Below are 22,561 nucleotides of genomic sequence, written 5' to 3'. Positions count from 1 at the left end.
TGAATTATATGAAGCATCTAAAGAAACATGTTGCAACAGAGCTGGCCATTTTCCAAGGCATTGAACATTGTTATCTGAAGTAAAAGAACTTAAGCATGGATTGATACAAGATTAATAAGTCAACAAATATGCATAGAGATAATGATAGCATTTACTAAGTTGAAACTTTAATACATTGCAGTCCAAGTCATGCTAAATTATTGCTGGTTCGTTAACAGCAAGACTTTACAAGGTCACAAGTTGCAGTCTTTTGAATTTGAATTGGAAGATTTTCAATACCAGAACACGTCTGCTTCACCACTCCCCATTAATGAGTCAATCTTTTTCAAATTCCAGGCTGGGCTTATGCCCCAAAAGTGACTCTCCTGCTCCTTGGATGCTGCCTCATCTGCTGTGCCTCTCCAGCATCACCCTTTTTGTCTCTGACTCTCCAGTATCTGCAGTCCTCACTTTCTCTTTTCTACCTCAAGAGATGTCTGTTAACAATCTGAGCCAATGTTTAAACATCCATAACAATTGGGAATTCTTTTTTTCAGATTTCCAATTAAAACCTGCCAATATCAATATGTGAATACAATATACTTTTAGCTACTGAAATGAGAAAGCAAAACAACTTAATTCAAGAGTGCCCTCCCTTTTTTTGTGTTCAAGCTTCACTGGGAATTAAATCATAATAAACCTCCAACTGATCCTGCCCAGATAACTGTAAAATAGGTACTTCGTTTGAAAGACATTCAGGATAGGTTTTCAATGGAAAGGGAAAATCAATCAATTTCTACAATGGGCAGCCAATTCATGGCTCTGGTTTTACACCTACAGGGTATGTTGAATGCTGCTCCTCAGTTTCCACATGCAATGTTCTTTGCTAGCATATCCTTTCTAAACCATTGTGCTTTTGTCTAACTCTGCATTTCTATGTGCTTGCTACTGTTGGGGCCTCAGGGTTACAGCATTCAAGCAAAAATCCAAAGGCATAGTTTGATGGAGGCCTTACACAAAGAGATGTGGATAAATTTAGGATGCAAATTTCTAAAATATGCAGCGTAAATCAAACCATTTTTTAAATATATCTTTTAAATCCTGACAGAGATTAATCTTTTTGGATACTTGGAACATACCCATTCCTATTTTAAAATCCTTAAACTTTCAGCTTGTGTTATCAAACATAGCTATTACTTGAAGACCAGAACTTTTATAATGAAGAGTAGTTATTTTATAATGGCATAGTTGTTTTTTTATTTATTTTCTTTGACACGATCGTCATTGGATTGCACTCAACCTAAAAATGTTTGATTGTACAATGCTTACAAGGAATTGACTTAGTCATAAAGTTATACAGCACAGAAACAAACGCTTTGGTCCAACTCGTCCATGCCAACCAGATATCCTTAATTAATCGAAGACTAATTTGCCATCACTTGGTCCACATTCCTCTAAACCCTTCCTATTCATGTACCCATCAAGATGTCTTTTAAATGCTGTAAATGTACCCACCTCCACCACTTCCTCTGGCAGCTCATTCCATATACGTACCACCCTCTACTTGAAAATGTTGCAACTCAGGTTTCTTTAAAATCTTTCCCCTTTTACTTTAAACATATGCCCTCTAATTTTGGACTCTTCCCCCTGGGGAAAAGACCTTGACCATTCACCCTATCCATTCCCCTCATGATTTTAAAAACCTCTACAAGGTCACCTATCAGCCTCCAACACTCCAGGGAAAATCTCGCCCTATAGCTCAAATCTTCCAATCCTGGCAACATCCTTGTAAAACTTTTCTGAACCCTTTAATAACATCCTTCCCATAGCAAGGAAACCAGAATTGAATGCAGTATTCTAAAAGTTGCCTAACCAATGTCCTGTACAGCTGCAACATGACATCCCAATTCCTATATTCAATGCCCTGAAGTTAAGCGTGTCAAATACATTCTTCGCCACCTTGTCAACCTGCAACTCCACTTTCAAGGAATTATGAAGCAGCACCCCTAGGTCGCTGTTCAACAACACTTCCCAGGGCCCTACCATTAAGTGTATAAGTCCTTCCCTGATTTGCCTTACCAAAATGCAATACCTCACATTCCTCTAAATTAAACTCCATCTGCCACTCCGAGGCCCAATGATCCATCTGATCAAGATCCTATTGTACTCTGAGATAACTTACTTCACTATCTACTAGACCACCAATTTTGGTGTCATCTGCAAACTTACTAACCACAACTCCCATATTCAGATCCAAATCATTTGTATATATGAGAAAATGCAGTGACCACAGCATTGCAGTGTCCAAAAAACAACCCTCCACTACTACCCTCTGTCTCCTACCTTCAAGCCAATTTTGTATTCAATTGGCTGGTTCCCCTTGGATTCCATGTGATCTAACCTTGCTAACCAATCCACCGTGTGGAACATTGTCAAACGCCTTGTTGAAATCTAATGTCTATCAGTCTGCCTTCATCAATCTTCTTTGTCATTTCTTGAAAAAAAACTCAATCAAGTTAGTAAAACACAACACACGAAAGCCATGTTGATTATCCCTAATCAGTCCTTAACAGAAACAGAAATTGCTGGAAAAGCTCAGTAGTTCTGGCAGCATCTTTGGAGAGACATCAGAGTTAATGTTTTAGGTCAAGTGACCCTTCCACAGAATGCTTCAGTCCTAATCAGTCCTTGCCTTTCCAAATGCCTGTAAATCTTGTCCCTCAGAATCCCCTCCATTAACCTATCCATCACAGATAGAAAGGATATTCCCTATCTTCTGGTGTGTAAAACATGCAACTTAATTTAAAGTCTATATGCTTAAATACTGAGAAATGCAACAGCGTGATATTATTCAACTACAGTTATATAGAACTTATGTCTGATCCAATTTTCAGGTAAAGAATGTACATGGATTACTAAGCCAACAAACACGTATTCTTCTCAGAATGTTGAATATCACTGCAACAAAACAATGTTGATTTTAGTTAAATTATATGCTGTTATATTTGAGTTATCACTTCACATGCAATGTATGTTTGTCACATTAGCTCTGATTTAAAGTAAGCTCAGAAGATAAATGTCATGAGTAATTGACTGTACAAGTTACTGGCAATCATTTCTTGCTGTAAGAAACATTTTTACATTTTACTCTGGCAAAATATGCACATGACCTGAATATTGCCATTTATCATTTTTATCCAGTGTTGCTAGAAAAAAAACACATTTTGTCAAAGCCTCCTGCATTCATCTAGACAATGTGCAAAACTAACAATTAAAAGGGTAAACCAATAGTTATATTGCATGAAAGCAGAATGCTGATTCAGTGTAAAATGGAATTGGGATTGTTAGAGATATTGCCCTGAAGAATGCACCAGTATATGACTGACAGTTAACTGCCAGATTTCTTTTAAATTTTAAACCATTCAGGATGACTCTGATTGGTCAAGGCAATGTCCTGAGGAATGTACCAGCGAGTTGTCATCTCAATATTCTGAGCAGGAAATAGATGCAGCGGTTATACTTGAAATTGCAAGCACGATCACACAAAAGGCTAGATGTAACAAAGGAGAGTGTTCACATTTAATTTTCCAGCAATGTTTAAAGGCAAAGTAAAACATATGTTAGCCTAAGAGATCAACCATGTACATAGTGCAGGACATTCAAAAGCACTTCACAACCAATGAATTATTTATGAATTGAGACTGCTATTATGATGGATGGCAGTTAATTAGTACATGTGTGTTCCCACAAATAGCAATGAGTTAAGTGACCAGTCAAGATTTTATGGAGGTATTGCCAAAAGAATAAATGTTGCTCCTTGTTGTCCTTTGAAACCATCACTGGAAATGTCTTGTTGCATGTTTCCAGCTCTCTGCAGATAGGCTGGGAAGCAGGAAGCCTTGTAATATAGTGATGGAAGCAACAAGAGGGAAGCCTGATCAGAGGTATCCAAACAAATAAAACAATTAATTCTCCAAATGTGTTCAGCTCCCCTCCCCCACTACAGCCTTAGTTACATTTAATAGCAAATTATGGGGCCCCTAGCACATGGGGAAACCTCTAGGTAAACTAGGGAGCTCCAAGAATGTCTCTGAGATGGATTTAACTGCTGCTCCATTGCTCCTGGAGGGGTTCCAAACCAAGAATTGCTGCTCTGATAGATTCAATGGTGTCTCTGGAGGGGTTAACCCTCCAAGCAAAAATATTTTACCTGGCCTTAGAAGGCACCTTAAAGTGGCGATGCCTTCTTCTTCCTGCAGTTGCAGTAGCAACAATTGCTACTGGCCTGGCAGCTCTGAGATGCAGGCTGGCACTCGTAATTGTTTTGCAGTCTCAGAGGTATCTTCCTACTTGGTTGTTGTTGATAATATTTCACATGTGAAACTGCCTAGCTGCTCTGGGTCAGGACCTAAATAAGTAGGCAAGTCTAAGACACCTCTGATATGTTATATACCATTAATAGTAGATTGACTTGTCAGCTTATACAACCAGTTCAAGTTCTATGTGTCAGGCTTGAACTTGCACCATTCCATCACGAGAGGTGGAAATGCTAACACTGGGCCAAGTTCACATTGGGATTAGTTACTTCAGGTAGATCTTTTTCAATCTCTAAAAAAAGTTGAACTTCCATGTGTTAAGAAGAGTTGTGAGCGTTCACAAGGGTAAAAGTATGATTTCTGAGAAATTTGCATTCAATATTATAAATGTTAATGGTCTTTTTGTGAGAGGAGTTTACATTTTGTTAAGCTTAGGTGACAGCAATGAGAACAAAGCGACCACAGTACAAAAATATTTAATTAAATCAATAAATTATAGGGGAAAAACTTGAAATAGTGATGAAATCAATAGTTTCAAGGTTCCAATACTCAAAAAATGAATTTGGACAAGCAGAGACAGAGTGCCTTATGTCCATAATGAGCTTTGAATCTCTTTCATTAAAAAAAATTCAGTCTCAATACAATCTAGCACATTTTTCAACATGCAGTTATGCAAAGTGGCCAGATGTTATCTTGTTTAGAATCAAAATCTTCGAGGAGAAAGTGAGGTCTGCAGATGCTGGAGTATCAGAGCTGAAAATGTCTTGCTGGAAAAGCAGGTCAGGCAGCATCCAAGGAGCAGGAGAATCGATGTTTCGGGCATGAGCCCTTCATCAGGAATGAGGAAAGTGTGTCCAGCAGGCTAAGATAAAAGGTAGGGAGAAGGGACTTGGGGGAGGGGCGATGGAGATGCGATAGGTGGAAGGAGGTCAAGGTGAGGGTGATAGGCCGGAGTAGGGGTGGGTGCGGAGAGGTCAGGAAGGAGATTGCAGGTTAGGGAGGCGGTGCTGAGTTCGAGGGATTTGACTGAGACAAGGTGGGGGGAGGGGAAATGAGGAAACTGGAGAAATCTGAGTTCATCCCTTGTTCTTGGACTAAGGGGGACAGCACTGTGTCGAGGTATGCAGAGATGAGTTCGGTGGGGCAGGAGCAGGCTGAGACAATGGGTCGGCCGGGGCAGTCAGGTTTGTGGATTTTGGGCAGGAGGTAGAAACGGGCGGTGCGGGGTTGTGGGACTATGAGGTTGGAGGCGGTGGATGGGAGATCCCCTGAGGTGATGAGGTTATGGATGGTCTGGGAGATGATGGTTTGGTGGTGGGAGGTGGGGTCATGGTCAAGGGGGCAGTAGGAGGAGGTGTCTGCGAGCTGGCATTTGGCCTCAGTGGTGTAAAGGTCAGTGCGCCAAACTACTACCGCGCCTCCCTTGTCTGCCGAACTCCCCACCTACGTTCGGGACACCACCCACGCCCTCCACTTCCTCCATGATTTTCGCTTCCCCGGCCCCCAACGCCTTATCTTCACGATGGACATCCAGTCCCTGTACACCTCCATCCCCCATCACGAAGGACTCAAAGCCCTCCGCTTCTTCCTTACCCGCCGTACCAACCAGTACCCTTCCACTGACACCCTCCTTCGACTGACTGAACTGGTCCTCACCCTGAACAATTTCTCTTTCCAATCCTCCCACTTCCTCCAAACCAAAGGAGTTGCCATGGGCACCCGCATGGGCCCCAGCTATGCCTGCCTCTTCGTAGGATATGTGGAACAATCCATCTTCCGTAACTACACTGGCACCACCCCCCACCTTTTCCTCCACTACATCGATGACTGTATCAGCGCTGCCTCGTGCTCCCACAAGGAGGTTGCACAGTTCATCCACTTTACCAACACCTTCCACCCTGACCTCAAATTCACCTGGACCGTCTCAGACTCCTCCCTCCCCTTTCTAGACCTTTCATCTCGGGCGACTGAATCAACACGGACATCTACTATAAACCGACTGACTCGCACAGCTACCTAGACTACACCTCCTCCCACCCTGCCCCCTGTAAAAACGCCATCCCATATTCCCAATTCCTTCGTCTCCGCCGCATCTGCTCCCAGGAGGACCAGTTCCAATACCGTACAGCCCAGATGGCCTCCTCCTTCAAGGACCACAGATTCCCCCCAGACGTGATCGACGATGCCCTCCACCACATCTCCTCCACTTCCCACTCCTCCGCCCTTGAGCCCTGCCCCTCCAACCGCCACCAGGACAGAACCCCACTGGTTCTCACCTACCACCCCACCAACCTCCATATACAGCGTATCATCCACCGTCATTTCCGCCATCTCCAAACGGACCGCACCACCAGGGATATATTTCCCTCCCCTCCCCTCCCCTATTAGCGTTCCGAAAAGACCACTCCCTCCGTGACTCCCTCGTCAGGTCCAGACCCCCCACCAACCCAACCTCCACTCCCGGCACCTTCCCCTGCAACCGCAAGAAATGCAAAACTTGCGCCCACATCTCCTTCCTTACTTCTCTCCAAGGCCCCAAGGGATCCTTCCATATCCACCTCAAATTCACCTGCACCTCCACACACATCATCTATTGCATCCACTGCACCCGATGTGGCCTCCTCTATATTGGGGAGACGGGCCGCCTACTTGCGGAACGTTTCAGAGAACACCTCTGGGACACCCGGACCAGCCAACCCAACCACCCCGTGGCTCAACACTTTAACTCCCCCTCCCGCTCCACCAAGGACATGCAGGTCCTTGGACTCCTCCATCGCCAGACCATAACAACACGACGGTTGGAGGAAGAGCGCCTCATCTTCCGCCTGGGATCCCTCCAACCACAAGGGATGAACTCAGATTTCTCCAGTTTCCTCATCTCCCCTCCCCCCACCTTGTCTCAGTCGAATCCCTCGAACTCAGCACCGCCTTCCTAACCTGCAATCTTCTTCCTGACCTCTCCGTCCCCACCCCACTCCGGTCTATCATCCTCACCTTGACCTCCTTCCACCTATCACATCTTCATTGCCCCTCCCCCAAGTCCCTCCTCCCTACCTCTTATCTTAGCCTGCTGGACACACTTTCCTCATTCCTGAAGAAGGTCTTATGCCCAAAACGTCGAATCTCCTGTTCCTTGGACGCTGCCTGACCTGCTGCGCTTTTCCAGCAACACATTTTCAGCTAGAATCAAAATCTGTCCATTAAGATATAAGCTGTGTTACACATACTAGACTTGACAAAAGAGTTATGTCTTAAAATGTCTCCTTTAACCTACAGTAAATCTGGAAATTTCAAAAGTACCCCAGCTCAGTGATGCCCCTTGTGGTGGGGTTGTCATGGGTCTGAGACACAAAATGAAATCTTTTCAAATCAAGTCAGCTTCCTCACCTGTACACAGTAACTCACACCAGCAGTTACTATTTTGAGATAGAAAGAGTCAGAGATGCAAAGGAGACATTGTTGAATCATAGAATCCCTACAGTGCTGAAGCAGGCCACCTGGCTCAACAAGTTCACACTGACCCTCTGAACAGCATCTTACCCAGATCCTAACCCTGTAATCCTGCATTACCCATGGCTAATCCACCTAACCTACACATACCTGGACACAAGGGGCAATCTATCTAACCTGCACTGTCGGAGTAAACCACAGCATCCAGAGAAAACACATGCAGACACAAGGGGAATGTGCAACCTCCACACAGATAGTTGCCCGAGGGTGGAATCAAACTCGGATCCCTGGAGCTGTGAAGCAGCATTAACCACTGAGTCACCATGCCGTGTTGTGTGAAGAAACAAAGAAGTTACTGTGTGCAGAAGCTTGAGACAATTTGTTTTCACTTCAAATGAAAAGAGTCAAAAGTAATCGGACTTCAAAGATTAACCTTTGGTTTAACCGAAAGAGCTCGTGGATCTTTTCTATTAATACAATAACTTTGCGGGGAACATAAAAACTGATTGTAAAAGTTTCTGTGGATATGTGAAGAGAAAAAGATTGGTGAAGATAAGTGTAAGTCCATTACAGTCAGAAACAGGGGAATTTGTAATGGGAACAAAGAAATGGCAACCACCTGATGAAGGAGCAGTGCTCCGAAAGCTAGTGTTTCCAAATAAACCTATTGGACTATAAACTGTTTAGATTAGATACCTTATAGTGTGGAAACAGGCCCTTCTGCCCAACCAGTCCACAACGACCCTGCGAAGAGTAACCCACCCAGAACCATTTCCCTCCGACAAATGCACCTAACACCATGGGCAATTTAACATGGCCAATTCAGCTGACCTGCACATCTTTGGACTGTGGGAGGAAACCGGAGCACCCGGAGTACACCCCAGTCCAACACTGGCATCTCCAAATCAAAGAAATGGTTGGCCAACTAAACAAATACTTTGGTTCTGTGGTCACAAATGAGGACACAAATAACATACCGGAAATGTTGGAGAACATAGGGTTTGGTAAGAATGAAGAACTGAAGGAATTCATTCTTAATAGGCGAATGGTATGGGAAATTTGATGGGATTGAAGGAGGATAAATCTCGATGCCCTGATAATCTACATCCCACAGTACTTTAGGGAGTAAAATATAAATAGTGGGTGCATTGATGGTCATCTTCCAAGATTCTATAAACTATGGAGCAACTCCAACAGATTGGAGGTAGCTAATGGAATCCCTCTATTTGTGAAGGGAGACAGAGAAAAAAACTGGAAATTATAGACCAGATGGCTTGACATCGGTAGCGAAGAAAATGCTCGAATCCATTATAAAAGAATTAATAGCTGAGCGTATGGAAAATAATGGCAGAATCAGACAGTCAGCATGGTACAAAGAAAGAGAAATCATGCTTGACAAATTTACTGGAATTCCTCAAGGATCTAACTTGTAGACTTGATGAGGAACAGCCAGGGCATGTGACTTCCTAAAACCTTTCAACAAGTCCCAGGTAAGAGTTTAGACTGTAAAAGTAAAACCCATGGATTGGAGGCATTGTTTGGTGGCAGATAGGAAACAAACAGTAGGAATAAACAAGTCTTTTTCTGAATGGCAGTTAGTGACCCGTGGGTACTGCAGGGATCAGTACCAAGACCTCCACTATTCAAAATACATATTAATGATTGGAATGGGGGAAGTAAATGAAAAATCTCCAAACTTCGGATGACATAAAGCTGGGTAAGAAGTGAGCTTGAGGAGGATGCAGAAATGTTTCAGTGTGATTTGGACAAGCTGAGTGAGTGAACAAATGCAAGGCAGACGCAGTAAAATATGGAGAAATGTCAGGTTATCTACTTTGATAGCAAAAACATGAATAAAGATTATTATATGAAAGGCTACAACTTGCAAGAGGGCAATGTGCAACAAAATCCTGGTTTTCTTGCATACCAATCACTGAGGTTAAGCATGCAGATGAAGCAGGTCTTAAAGAACTCAACTGGTATATTGGCTTTCATTGCAAGACGATTCAAGTACAGAGCCTTGGTGAAACTACACCTGGAATATTGTGTGTAGTTTTGCTCTTCTTATCTGAGGAAGGTTGTTCTTGCTATAGAGGTAGTGTAGCAAAGATTTACCAGACTGATTCTTGGGATGGTAAGATGAATATATGAGGAGAGGTTGAAATGGTTAAGATTATATTTGTAGAATTCAGACGAATGAGGGGGGATCTCACAGAAACCTATAAAAATCCCAACAGAAAGAATGTTCCCAATGACAGGGAAGTCAGGAATCAAGGGTCACAGTCTAAGGATATGGGATAAACTATTCAGGACTGAGTTGAGGAGAAATTTCATCACCTAGAGAGTGGTGAACCTCTGGAATTCACTCCCACGGAAGCTGTTGAGGCCAAAACATTGTATGGTTTCAAGAAATAGTTAGACATAACATTTGGGGCTAAAAGAATCAAAGCATCTGAGGTAAAACAAGAACAGGCTGTTGAGTCGGATGACCAGCCATGATCATAATGAATGGTGGAATAGACTTGAATGGCTGAAAGGCCTACTCCAGCTCTTATTTCCTATGTTTCCAAGTGATGTTTGATCTATGTCGATTTTAGTTTATTTGTTATAATTAAAGTCTTAAAACATGAAACCTTGTACTTTTTTATTTCAATTGGTTATTTGAGAGGCTCATCTCTTTAAAATATATCTACCTTTACAGGATTGTTACTCAAGTGCAAAAAAAGGAAATATTAGAAAAAAAGAAAAATGATAACCACAGTGTTGCATATTCCTATTTTTGCAATCAAAAAAGTAAATGTGAAATAGAAATAATAGCAATATGCTCCTCAAAAATTCTGGAGTCCCTAATGTAGTAGGAATTTAAACCATACAATTATGAGTGGCACGCTGGTTTGGTGGTGGCTCAGCACTACTACCTCACAGCACCAGGGTCCTAGGTTTAATTCCAGCCTTGGGCGACTGTGTGGAGTTTGCGCATTCTCCCCCGTGTCTGTGTGGGTTTCCTCCTGCAGGGCAGGTGAGTTGGCCATGTTAAATTGCCCATATTTAGAAACATCTTGGAAAATTAAAGTAAAGGCTCAGTGGTTAAGTGCATTAATCAGAGGGAAATGGGTCTGAGTGGGTTCCTCTTCAGAGGGTTGGTGTGGATTTGTTGGGCCGAAGAGCCTGTTTCCACACTGTAGGGAATCTAATCTATTGCAGTATGGTATTGTAAAAATACTGATAATATAAAACATTGCAGGAAACTAGAAGTTGGATTCTTTCCGTCAAGCCAATTTAATATTCTTTTTCTCTTTCGTGCTGACAACAGTGGAAATTTGGCTGACTGATTTGAGCTCTGCTTCAGGACAATGCATGTAACATGATATACAACAGGAGGTGAAGATTATTACAACATGTTTTGGACAGGACTCGAGGGAAGAAGGTGTGGTCCCTTCCATAGCCAAATGAACTGTGAGAGGAAATGAAAGGATTGAAGAACAACCAATGTTTGCAAAAATGAATCAAAGCAAAAGATGATACTTCATTTCAACATTATTAATTTAGCATTAAAGTTAAGGCTAATATTTTATTGAAGTCTTATGTTACTGCCTAAAAGTAAACAAGAGAATACATACTTCGTCCTGTGAACCTGTATATTTCTCCTGTGCAGTTTTCAAGTCTGTCTTCAATTTTAGAATAATCTGATCTCTGTTAATCACCTGAGTGTCAAAACAATGTAGACGTGAATATTACATACTGTAAATGGAATAATTATATCGAATCTATTCAAACTTGGATTTATGTATCAGTCACCTATTGTCTATTGTCTATTGTTTAATATGTTTTTCAGCACCAGAATTCAATGGAGATTCAGTCACATGAAAAGAAAAATACATGCTGCTTTCTGCTGTTCTGTATTTTGAAAGGGTCAAATACAAGTATAAATCCATAAAGTGTATTATCTTTTAGCACCTATAGTTAGCAGCAATATTTAGAAACAGGTTGGAAAAGTAAAGCAAAGGCACAGTGGCTCAGTGGTTAGCACTACTACCTCACAGCACCAGGGTCCCAGGTTTGTTTCCAGCCTCAGGTGACTGTCTGTGTGGAGTTTGCACATTCCCCAGCAACCTACCTTCCCATAAAATTCTGGGATACACATGATCAGGTCTCAGGGTTTTTTCCACTTTAATGCATTTTAAGACATCCAGCACCTTCTCTTCTGTAATATTAACCCTTTTAAGGATATCACTATCTATTTCCTCATGTTCTCTAATTTTCATGTGCTTCACCACAGTAAATACATATTTATTTAGTATCTCACACATCTCCTGTGGTTTCATATGTGGACAGCTTTGTGGATCTTTAAAGAGCCCTATTCTTTCCCTAGTTACTCTTTTGCTCTTAATGTATTTCCAGAATCTCTTATGTCCCCTTTTAGTCCCCGATCTCCCTCTTAAGTATACTCCTACAGCCCTTATACTCTAAGAGATTCAGTTGATTCCAACTGTCTACACCCGGCTTATGCCTCCTTTTTCTTGACCAGAGCCTCAACTTCTCTAGTCATCCAGCATTACCTACACATATTAGCTTGCCTTTCACATTAACAGAAACAGACTGTTTCTGAATTCTCCTTATCTCACTTTTGAAGGCCTCCCACTTTCAAACCATCCCTTTGCCTGTGAATAGCCTCTCTGAATCAATTTTTTGAAAATTCCTGCTTAATACCGTCAAAATTGGCCTTACTTCAATTTAGAACTTTGTTTTCTAGATCAGGTATATCCTTTTCCATAACAATTTTAAGATTAATAGAAATATGATCACTGGCCCTTAAGTGCTCCCCCATTGACACCTCAGTCACTTCCTTGACTTATTCCCCAGAGAAGGTCAAGTTTTGTTCCTTCTCTAGTAGGTATACCCACATATTGAATAAGAAAATTTTCTTATACATACTTAACAAATTCTTCTCCATTCAAGCCCTTAACATAATGACAGTCCCAGTTATGTTTAGAAAGTTGAAATCCCCTATCATTATGATCCTATTATTCTTACAGATATCTGAGATCTCCTTATATATATATTTCTCAAATTCCCACTGTTATGAAGATGTGGGTGTACTGTACCTTTAAGAGAGTTAAAAGCAACAGAACTACCTGACAGAACCAAGTGTTCTGAAAAAAAATATAATGCAACATTTGGTCAAACAACTTGATTAGCTGGTTGTCTGGAAATGATAAAACAGATTCAAATTAGGCCAATCAGTTTAAACTATATCCAAAAAATACCAAACTCCAATCCAATTTGAATTCAGTATATTGACAATCCTAAAAGCCAATGACATAATGCGATGCTTTGGGGGTATAAAGGAACAGGGAAAATTGAACAGTTGAGAGGAGAACTGCTAAGGCACCAGCTTGTAAAAAGACTGCCTGAAAAATAGCTCTCTTAAAAGGTACCTTTATTGATCAGTAATCTCTGAAGCAGAATCTGCAAGAAGAAGAAAGGAATACAGGAATTCAGAGAAAACTGAAAGCTGCCTGGTTTTGAGGTAAGAAGGTTTGTTTTGTAAATCTTAATCTGGAGGGCTTTATTAGACTAGTATTGTGGAGAGGAAAGTAAAAGATAGGGTAGAGGAAGAAATTGTAAATAGTTGTTAGTTAATTATTCTCTGTTATACTTTAAGAAATAAAGTTGTTAATTTGTACTTTAACTAGTTCTTGGCCAATCGAATATTCACACATTACTGCACGGGATAAATCTTTTCTGTGTTGCTGGTTTTAAATTAGCAGAGGGGTTTGAAACACCACTGACTATTGGGACATATAATACAGTCCCAATAAGGTGATCACCCCATTCTTATCTCAGTTCCACCTGCAAAACTTCACTGGAAATTCCTTCAGGAATATCTTCCCTAAGTATAGCCATAATGGTATCCTTAAACAAAATCTCCACTCCTCTTACTGTCTTTCCTCCTTTTCTCCACTAAGCCATAGAGGCTGGAGAGAAAGGTTAGTCACTAGAAGGGCTCAACATTGAAAAGGTGGCATCATATAATCTGTTGATACTTAGAATTGACAAGGCACCTGGACGATTCAAGGAAACTGAGATTACATAAGCATTAGTTATAATCTTACAGTCTTCCATCAAATCAAGGGTGATGCCGGAAATTTACAGACCAGTCAATTTAAATTTGGGACAGGGGACACTTTGAGAAACAATAATTCGGAAGAGAATTAGAAGCCACATGGAAAAATGTGATTAATTAGGGTCAGTCAGCATGGTGTTCCTAAGGGAAAATTACGTTTAACTAACTTGCTGTAGTTCTTTAAGGCATTAACAGAGAGTGTTGATAAATATAATTTCTAAAATATGTTCAATACATGTCATAGAAAAGACTTGTGAAAAAAGTTATAGTTCATTGATTAAAAGGGTCAATAGCAACCTAGCTAAAAACTTGACTGAATGATAGGAAACAAAGAGCAACGATTGATGGATATTGTTCAGGCTAGAGGAAGTTTGGAGTGGAGTTTCCAGGAGTCAATCCTGGGACCTTGTCTTTTCCAAACATACAATTAATAATCTGGATTTTGGAGTGCAAGGGCAGTAGCAAAGTTTGCAGATGATACAAAGAATTGTTAATTTCTAAGAGGGCAGTGCAACCATTTAAAAGGACAGTGGCACATTGATCAAATGGGTGGATAGATGGAAGATGGGAGTTCAACATGGAGAAGTCTGTGGTGATGCTTCCACAGAGACAATATAAGGAAACTACTCCATAGGGTGTACAGAAATAAATGGACTTAGTTGTATGTGTACATAAGACATTAAAATGTGGCAGAACAGATGTAGAGACAAGTTCATATAGCGTACAGTATCCTAAGCTTTATTAATAGTGGGTGGCAAGGTGGCTAGCACTGCTGACCCACAGCACTAGGGATCCAAGTTTGATTCTGCCCTCGGGTGATTGTCTGTGTGGATTTTGTGCTTTCATCTATGTCTACATGGGATTTCTCCAGGTGCTCTAGTTTCCTCCCACAATCCAAAGATGTGCAAATTAGATGGATTGACCATGCTAAATTGCCCATAATATGCAGGGATGTGCAGGCTAGGTGGTTTCGCCCTGGGATATGCAGGTTTATAGGGTAGGGTCTGGCTAGGATGCTTTTCTGAGTGCCAGTATGGATTCAATGAACTAAATGGCTTCCACACTGTAGGGATTCTATGATCCTGTGAAGAATGAGACAAAGTGCAAGAGAAGGGAGGCTATGCTGTACCTGTCACATTTCTCCATTACTTTGTTTTGAATTAATCATTTGAATTCAGTAGGAATATCGTGTACAGTTCTTGGCACACACTTTAGCAATGAACACATTGCAGAGAGTGAAGAGGTTTAATCCATTGCAAGGATGAGAAGCTCCAGTTATAAAAAAAGATTGGAGACATTGGAACTGTTTTATTGAGTGAGGAGAAGAGAGGAAGAAATAAGTTTGAATTTTTCCTGCTCATAAAAGGATCAAGATTGAAAGGGCACAGATTTAAAGTGATATGCAGAAGAAGTAAATATGATGTGGAAAGAAAACTATCTCCTAATAACTGTTTTAACATTTCTAGTTGGCTTTATTGTGTAATCAAATTGTTCCCACCTTATTAATATTTTAGTGATTCTTTGCTTTTGCAATTTGTCCAAACTTCTAACCATGCCTTTGTATAATTATCGATTAAAAAAACCTAAGGATGCTGGAAGTCTGAAACAAACAAAATGCTGGAGAAACTCAGCAAGTTTGACAGCATCCGTGGAGATGGAAACAGAGTTAAGATGAGTTCTGAAATAAAGTAATACCAGACTCAAAACATTAACTCTTTTACTCTCTCCACAAGTGCTGGTGGACTTGTTAAGTTTCTGCAGCATTCTGCGTTTGTTTGCTTATGCTTTAAATTTATTTGATACAATCTTCAACTTTTTTTAGCTAACCAGGGATGTTGTGTGCTCCCTTTAAAAATTTTCTTTTTCATTGGAATGTGTTCTGCCGGTTCTGAAATATCTCCGTACATATCTGCCATTACGTCTCTATCTTCACCTATCCCTTAAGCCAATTAATCAATTCACTTTTGCTATCTCTGCTTTCAAGGCATTATAACTGCCCTTATTTTAAACTTAATAGTGGTCTTGGACCCACTCATCTCTCTCTCAAATGCAAAATTCAGCCAAACTATGGTTGCTGCTCCCTAGGACGTATTCACGATGAGATTGCTAATTAATTCCATTTCATTACACAATGAGCATAATTTTAGCATCACATTTTATAACAAATAGTAATTATCTCAACTTTGTCTAGTGATCAGTGCTTTAAAATACTCTATATTTTAATAACAGTAAGCCAATGTTAACTTATCAAATTTCAAGTTGGAAAATTACCACCCAAATCTGAACACCCCAATATGAAAAGAATGATAGCAACAATTTATACTTGTATTGACATCTTTAATGTACCTCTTGTTGAGCAGTTCTATGCTTCTCAGCAATTACTGCCATTTGCAGTTCGATTTCCTGCTTCTCAGTGTTGAGCTTGCTGATGTCCTGGGAATGCTGTGATATTTGGTCTGTCAATTGTATAGCTTCTTCTCTTAGCTTTTGCATGAGTTTTTCTCTGTGGAGCAACTGATATCAGAACTGAAAGCTGCAGCCATTATTTCAAATCATATTCATCATTTACTTGAATTCTATCACCTAATACAATTTCACATGTGAATATATTTGACTGAACAATTCCGAGCTACAGTCTTTCATAATACATTATTTACAGCAGATACAGCTGTCATCTCTCAAACAAAATTTTCCACATACCAATATTTCTAGCACATGGTCAGGTACAAAGCTTTTGTTGATCTATGAAAGATTCTGATGACACATGAAAACTACAACTACATTCCACTGACCTGTCACACAAATGTCCAATTTGATACTTCAACATATAAAGCCAGCACATAATCTCTTCTGAATTATCCTTAACTTTAAAATACAACAAGGCCAATTCATGCCTCAAGTCTCAGTTCTGAATGGTTAAAAAAATATTTTTGTAAGATCAATTACAAACCGCACTTAGATCTTCATTGGCATATTATTGACAGCACAGGGTACAAACTCAGTTGCATGTATGGAGTACATTAATTGTGTGAGAATAAAACTAAGTGTGAATCAAACCTACATTACTATGGATACTTGAAGGAAGGTGTCAAAACAGGAACAAATATTTTGAAGGGCCCAAAAAACCAAAGCCAATAACAGAGTAGTGTCCTCGGCTCAGCTATCTTTGGCTGCTTCTTCATTGACCCTCCCTGCATCATTAAGTGGAAAGTGAGAATGTTCACTAATAATTACAGTGTTCAGCAAATTAATTACTCCACAGATACTGATGAAGCTAATGTCTAAATGCAGCAAAACCAGATCGTTATCCAGGCTTGAGCTGGCAAGTGCCAAGTAACACAATTGCCAGGACATTACTATCTCCAACAAGACAAAATCTAGACATTGCCCCTTGACTTTCAATGATAGTATCATTACTGAATAACCCACAATAAACATTTTGGGTGTTACCATTGACCAGAAACTGAACTGGAGCAGCCATCTGAATACTGGTGATTACAACAGCAGATCAGATGCTAAGAATTCTCCAACAAGAAACTCACCTCTTGACTCCCCAAACCTTGACAACTACCGACAAGACATACATTCAATATCTTGTATGGAAATTACCTCAGTTACCCTCCCTACCCATGAGAGTTAAATCCCTTTATGGGTGTTGAAGTGCATAGGCATTTTTGTCTGCTTTTTATTTACCAGTTGCTGTACACTTTGCTGCAAGAAAAAGGAAAGTATGTTAGTGAGTATTGTGAAATGTTTTTGAATGATATGGCTGATATGATTGAATAACTGCCATAAGGTAAAGCATATGAATGTTAGGTTGAGTCCTCCTTGTAAGAGATTGTTAATGAAGATATTGTGAATTGAGCAGCAGATGAGTCTATTGGTGCAATTGTTTGGGATTGTCTCCTGGACATAATATACAGAAATTATTGTATATACAGCCATCTCTGCAATTTTCTACCTCATCCACTAAAACCTCCAGTGTACGCATATTAGTGCATGTTCTCTTGGATGTTCAGCTTTGCTCAAAGCGACGAGTACTGATTTAATTTGAAAAAAAAATGTAGAGACAAAACTGGATTTATTCTCCTTGGAGAAAAGGAGGCTGAGGTGATAGCTGATAAAGATAAGACCATGGGATATACATGTAGAAATAAGGCCATTCGGCCCATTGAGTCTGCTCCACCATTCAGTCATGGTTGATATGTTTGTCAAACCCATTTTTCTGCCTTCTGCCATAACCCTTGATCCCCTTACTAATCAAGATTTCTATCTTATATTCACTGTGAGTTTGCTAATTAATTCCATTTCATTACACAATGAGCATAATTTTAGCATTACATTTTAAAACAAATATAATTATCTCAACTTTGTCGGGTGATCAGTGCTTTAAAATGATCTACATTTTAATAGCAGTAAGCCAATTTTAACTTATCAGTTTTCAAGTTGGAAAATTACCATCCAAATCTGAACAACCCCAATATGAAAAGAATGATAGCAACAATCAATACTTGTATTGACATCTTTAATGTACCTCTTGTTGAGCAGTTCTATGCTTCTCAGCAATTACTGCCATTTGCAGTTCGATTTCCTGCTTCTCAGTGTTGAACTTGCTAATATCCTGGGAATGATGTGGCCTCCAAAGCCCTCTGCAGCAATGAGATTAACCACCATCCAGCTGAAGAAATTCTTCCTCATCTCAATTCTAAATCATCGGAGGCGATGCCCTTCGGGTCCTAGTCTCTCATACGAATGGAAAAACTTTCTCTACATTCATTCTATGCAGGCCTCTCAGTATTCTGTAAATTTCAATGAGATTCACCCTCTTATCCTCCATCAAGTAAACTCCATCAAGCACAGAACCTGAGCTTTTGTAACTCATTGACAGGATGTTGGCATCACTGGCTAGACCAGCATTCATTGCCCAGTTAAGGTTCAGCAATATTGCTGTGGATCTGGAATCACATGTAGGCCAGACCAAGGAAGGATGGAAATTTCCTTCCCTAAAGGACATCAGTGAACCAGATAGGTTTTCCAACTCTTCTTTCTAGAGTTCTATTGAATTTAAATTCTACCATCTGCCACAGCAAGGTTCGAAATAGGTCCGAAAAACATTACCTCGGTCTCTAGATTAACAGTCTGGCCATCACCTCCCCTCTATCCTCTCTTCTATTGAGTTCTCAACTACTCTTCATATGACAAGCTCTTCATCCAGGATCATTCTTGTAAACCTCCTCCAATGCCAACACATCTTTCTTTAGACACAGGACCAAAAGCTGCTCTTTCAAATGTGGTCTGACTAGAGCCTAGGCTGTACATTTCTGCTCTTGTATTCCAACCCTACTGAAATGAATTCTAATATTTCATTTGCCTTCTTAACTGCCAACTGGATCTCCATGTTAACCTGAACAGAATCTTGAATTAGGACTGTAAGTACCTTTGGGCTTCAGATTTCTGAAGCCTTTTCCCATTTAGAAAATAGCTTACGCTTCTGTCCTTTCAACAACAGTGTACACTTTCCAACATTGTATTCCATCTGCTATTTCTTTACCCACTGCTAGTCTGTCAAAGTACTTCTGCAGTCTCCTGACTTCCTCAATACTTCAGGTGAAAGTGAGGACTGCAGATGCTGGAGATCAGAGTCTAGATTAGAGTGGTGCTGGAAAAGCACAGCAGGTTATGCACGATCTGGACAGAAGAACTGATGATATTGTTGCTAAGTTTGCAGATGACACAAAGATAGGTTGAAATATTGAGGAAGATTAGAGTGGTGCTGAAAAAGCACAGTATGTCAGGCAGCCATTCCTGATGAAGGGCTTTTGCCCAAAATGTCGTTTTACCTGCTCCTCGAATGCTGCCTGACGTGCTGTGCTTTTTCAGCACCACTCTAATCTTCCTCAATATTACAACCTATCTTTGTGTCATCTGCAAACTTAGCGACAATATCATCAGTTCTTCTGTCCAGATCGTTCATATATGTTGTAATTTATGGTCCCAACACAGATCTCTGCAGATTCCACTAGTCACCTGCTGCCATCCTGAGAAAGAACTCTTTACCCCTACTCTCAGTTAGCCAATCCTCTCCCCATACCAGGACTTTGCTCCGAACACCAGGGGCTCTTATCTTATTTAGAAGTCTCCTGTTTACATGAGGTAGCTAAAGTGAACCTGTCCCAGAAGCTTGCGGTACAAGATTTGTGGAGACATAGATTTTAAGATTTGGGAAATGATATGTGGGAATGTGAGGAAGAACATTTTTTTCCACAATGAGTAGTGACGATCAAGAAATTGCTGTCTAGAAGGATTGTAGAATTGGTGACAATCAACATTTATAAAGGAACATTTGAGGTAAATCAACCTGCAGGGTTGTGGTAATAAAGTGGGGGAGTGGGACCAACAGGAATGTTCAACAGAGATGCAGCACTGACTCCGTGAGCTGAATGACAGAATTCTATACTGTAATCATTTTGTGACTGGTTGTTGCTACAACATAAGTAGATCTAGATCGACATGCTATCAAATCTCCTGCAGGCACTTGCAGTATTGAGCAATACAGTTGGCACTGGCTACATTCAGAATTCATTTAAATGTGTCGGCAGTGCAACTTTATCACGACGGAGGGAGCTGCTGGGGAGGTAGAGTTAATTCAGTCTAAATGTAGAAAACATCTGCATTTGCAGCTAATGTAAGCAAGAACTAAGAATTAATAAGGAAGAGGAAGCTGCTATCCAGATTTCTGTGAACTCTGGAGACAATAATGCAGGAGAAGGAAAATAAATCATTGTTGGAGATGTAGTGGCTACGGCCAGACAAGCAAGAATGAAATCAACTGAGGTAATTCTATTAAGCAACAGAGAAAAAAGGGATGGGATATGGTAAGCTTGTCATATCAAAAGATACAGAGAGGTCAAGAAGGGATGATACATTATAATCACAGCAATGAATTGTATTGACATTGAGCATTTACTGTGGTAAACTTCTCAGGAGTGCAAGCAGGCTTAAAGTGACGCCAAATGAACAAAGAAGACCTACAGACAAAAGGAATTGAGTTGGAGATGCAAAAAAGTCCAGAGATGAAGGAACATAAACTTCTTGGCTGGAAGACGTTATAGGAATGGGCAGTGGTGTGCTATAGAGGGAACCGAACGTGAGACTGAAAATTTTTTAAAATGATGCATCTTTTTAGCTGAAGTCGAAGTTATTCTGTGACTACAAATGTGATTGTATGGGACTGCATGTGACTTGGGATATAGACAGGTTCATTTTGAATAAATTCATATTGATGCAGAAAGGAAGATAAGGGAGCAACCAGAAGACATAAGAATAGTCAACCATTTCATAAGATGTCAATTATGAAGTCACTTCAGTACTGTGATAGGAACAAAATCTTGATTAACCAAGCAAATTGTTGCTTGACAGTTCGGAATTCAATTACGACTGAAAAGAGAGACATGTTCTGAAGCTTTATATCTTACATTCATCGGAGCCAATCCAACAATGCAAATTTCAAACCATCAGAATTATTTACGTAATTTATACTAAAAGCGAAAAACAGTGTTGTGGTGTAAATTGCAAATGTTTGAAATTTGATTGTTTCCATTTGTCCTGATGAGCCAAGACAGAAACTTTAACAAAATATCTTTTTCAGTAATAGTCAAATACTTAACTGTGAAAAAGATGGGCATTGATTTAGTGGAAAACATTAATATCAAGAACTTAGGAGAATAGAGGAAGGTTGGAGACAGAGAGCATTTGAGAGGTTGCAAGGTAAGGGAGGGTCACATGAGGTTTAATTTGAAAGTGAGACACTACTTGAAAAAAGGGAAATATTTATGATGTCAGAGAGTACACAAACAGGAATAGAAGCTTGATGGCCAATAAGGCCAAAGGATAAAGTTCGTAAGGATAAGATGAGCTTGTTGAGTGCCTGATGGTACAAAGAGGAGGAACTGGGCTGTGACATGCATTCAGGGGCTCAGGGAAAGTCTGGCAGAGGATTCTTTGGCACAAAAGGTAATTTAAACAGTGCTTACAAATTATTCTGTGAGTGAATTGGACAGTTGCTTGCTCAGAGAATTAAAACGTAAGGGAAGAGAAGAGAATTAGGCTGTGTAGCTCATATGGAGAATTATATCAACAAAGGCTTGATGATACAAGTCCTGTTACAGAGCTATGCATTTTATTAATGCTCATCACAAAATCACTACATTATCCTAACATCATTTAATTTCCTAAAATGTAATCTCTCAATTATTGAATCTATACAAAGATTAAGTGGAAAGCTCAAAATGAAGAGTTTATTTCCTTATACCACCAACCTTCGAGAGATTTGAAATGCTATAATCTTTTGCAATCATCTGTGGCTTCAACAGCAGAATCATATTTTGTAATGAATCAAGTAGAGTTCTCAACAGTCAGATTCTGAAGTCTGTGTACCTGTCTCCTGTTTTACATCTCCATTAATAAGCAATCAGATTTGTTTGACAAGGTAGAAGGACCTTCCATGGTTTCAGATAGTTAAATGCTAGTATGTGAAAATAAAACCTTGTAATGTGTCAGTGGAAGTGCTCCTGTTTCTGTGACATTGTCATGAATATTAAAATGAACTGAACTGTCTCTCACAGCGTATATTTATGATTAGATATTTTCAGAGGAGCTGCTTTTCTTGGAAAGCCACAGGGGATGGGAG

At 40.1% G+C, this 22,561-nt stretch overlaps 1 protein-coding gene across 1 annotated transcript in view; it reads right to left on the bottom strand.

Moving 5' to 3' along the window:
• The window catches only part of LOC132815300 (polyamine-modulated factor 1-binding protein 1-like), a 318,458-nt gene that overhangs the window by 237,779 nt on the left and 58,118 nt on the right, over positions 1-22,561 (bottom strand). Inside the window, exons 5-6 of the mRNA XM_060824144.1 lie at positions 16,219-16,386; positions 11,366-11,449 (exon numbers count right to left, since the gene is read on the bottom strand). Of these exons, the coding sequence (XP_060680127.1) occupies positions 11,366-11,449; positions 16,219-16,386 (252 nt within the window). The remainder of the gene's footprint in view (positions 1-11,365; positions 11,450-16,218; positions 16,387-22,561) is intronic.

Source organism: Hemiscyllium ocellatum, chromosome 4, assembly GCF_020745735.1.
Source record: "Hemiscyllium ocellatum isolate sHemOce1 chromosome 4, sHemOce1.pat.X.cur, whole genome shotgun sequence".
Taxonomy (NCBI): Eukaryota; Metazoa; Chordata; class Chondrichthyes; order Orectolobiformes; family Hemiscylliidae; genus Hemiscyllium; species Hemiscyllium ocellatum.
The sequence above is the reverse complement of the archived record's forward strand: the minus strand, read 5'-3'. Positions and strand labels throughout refer to the sequence as shown.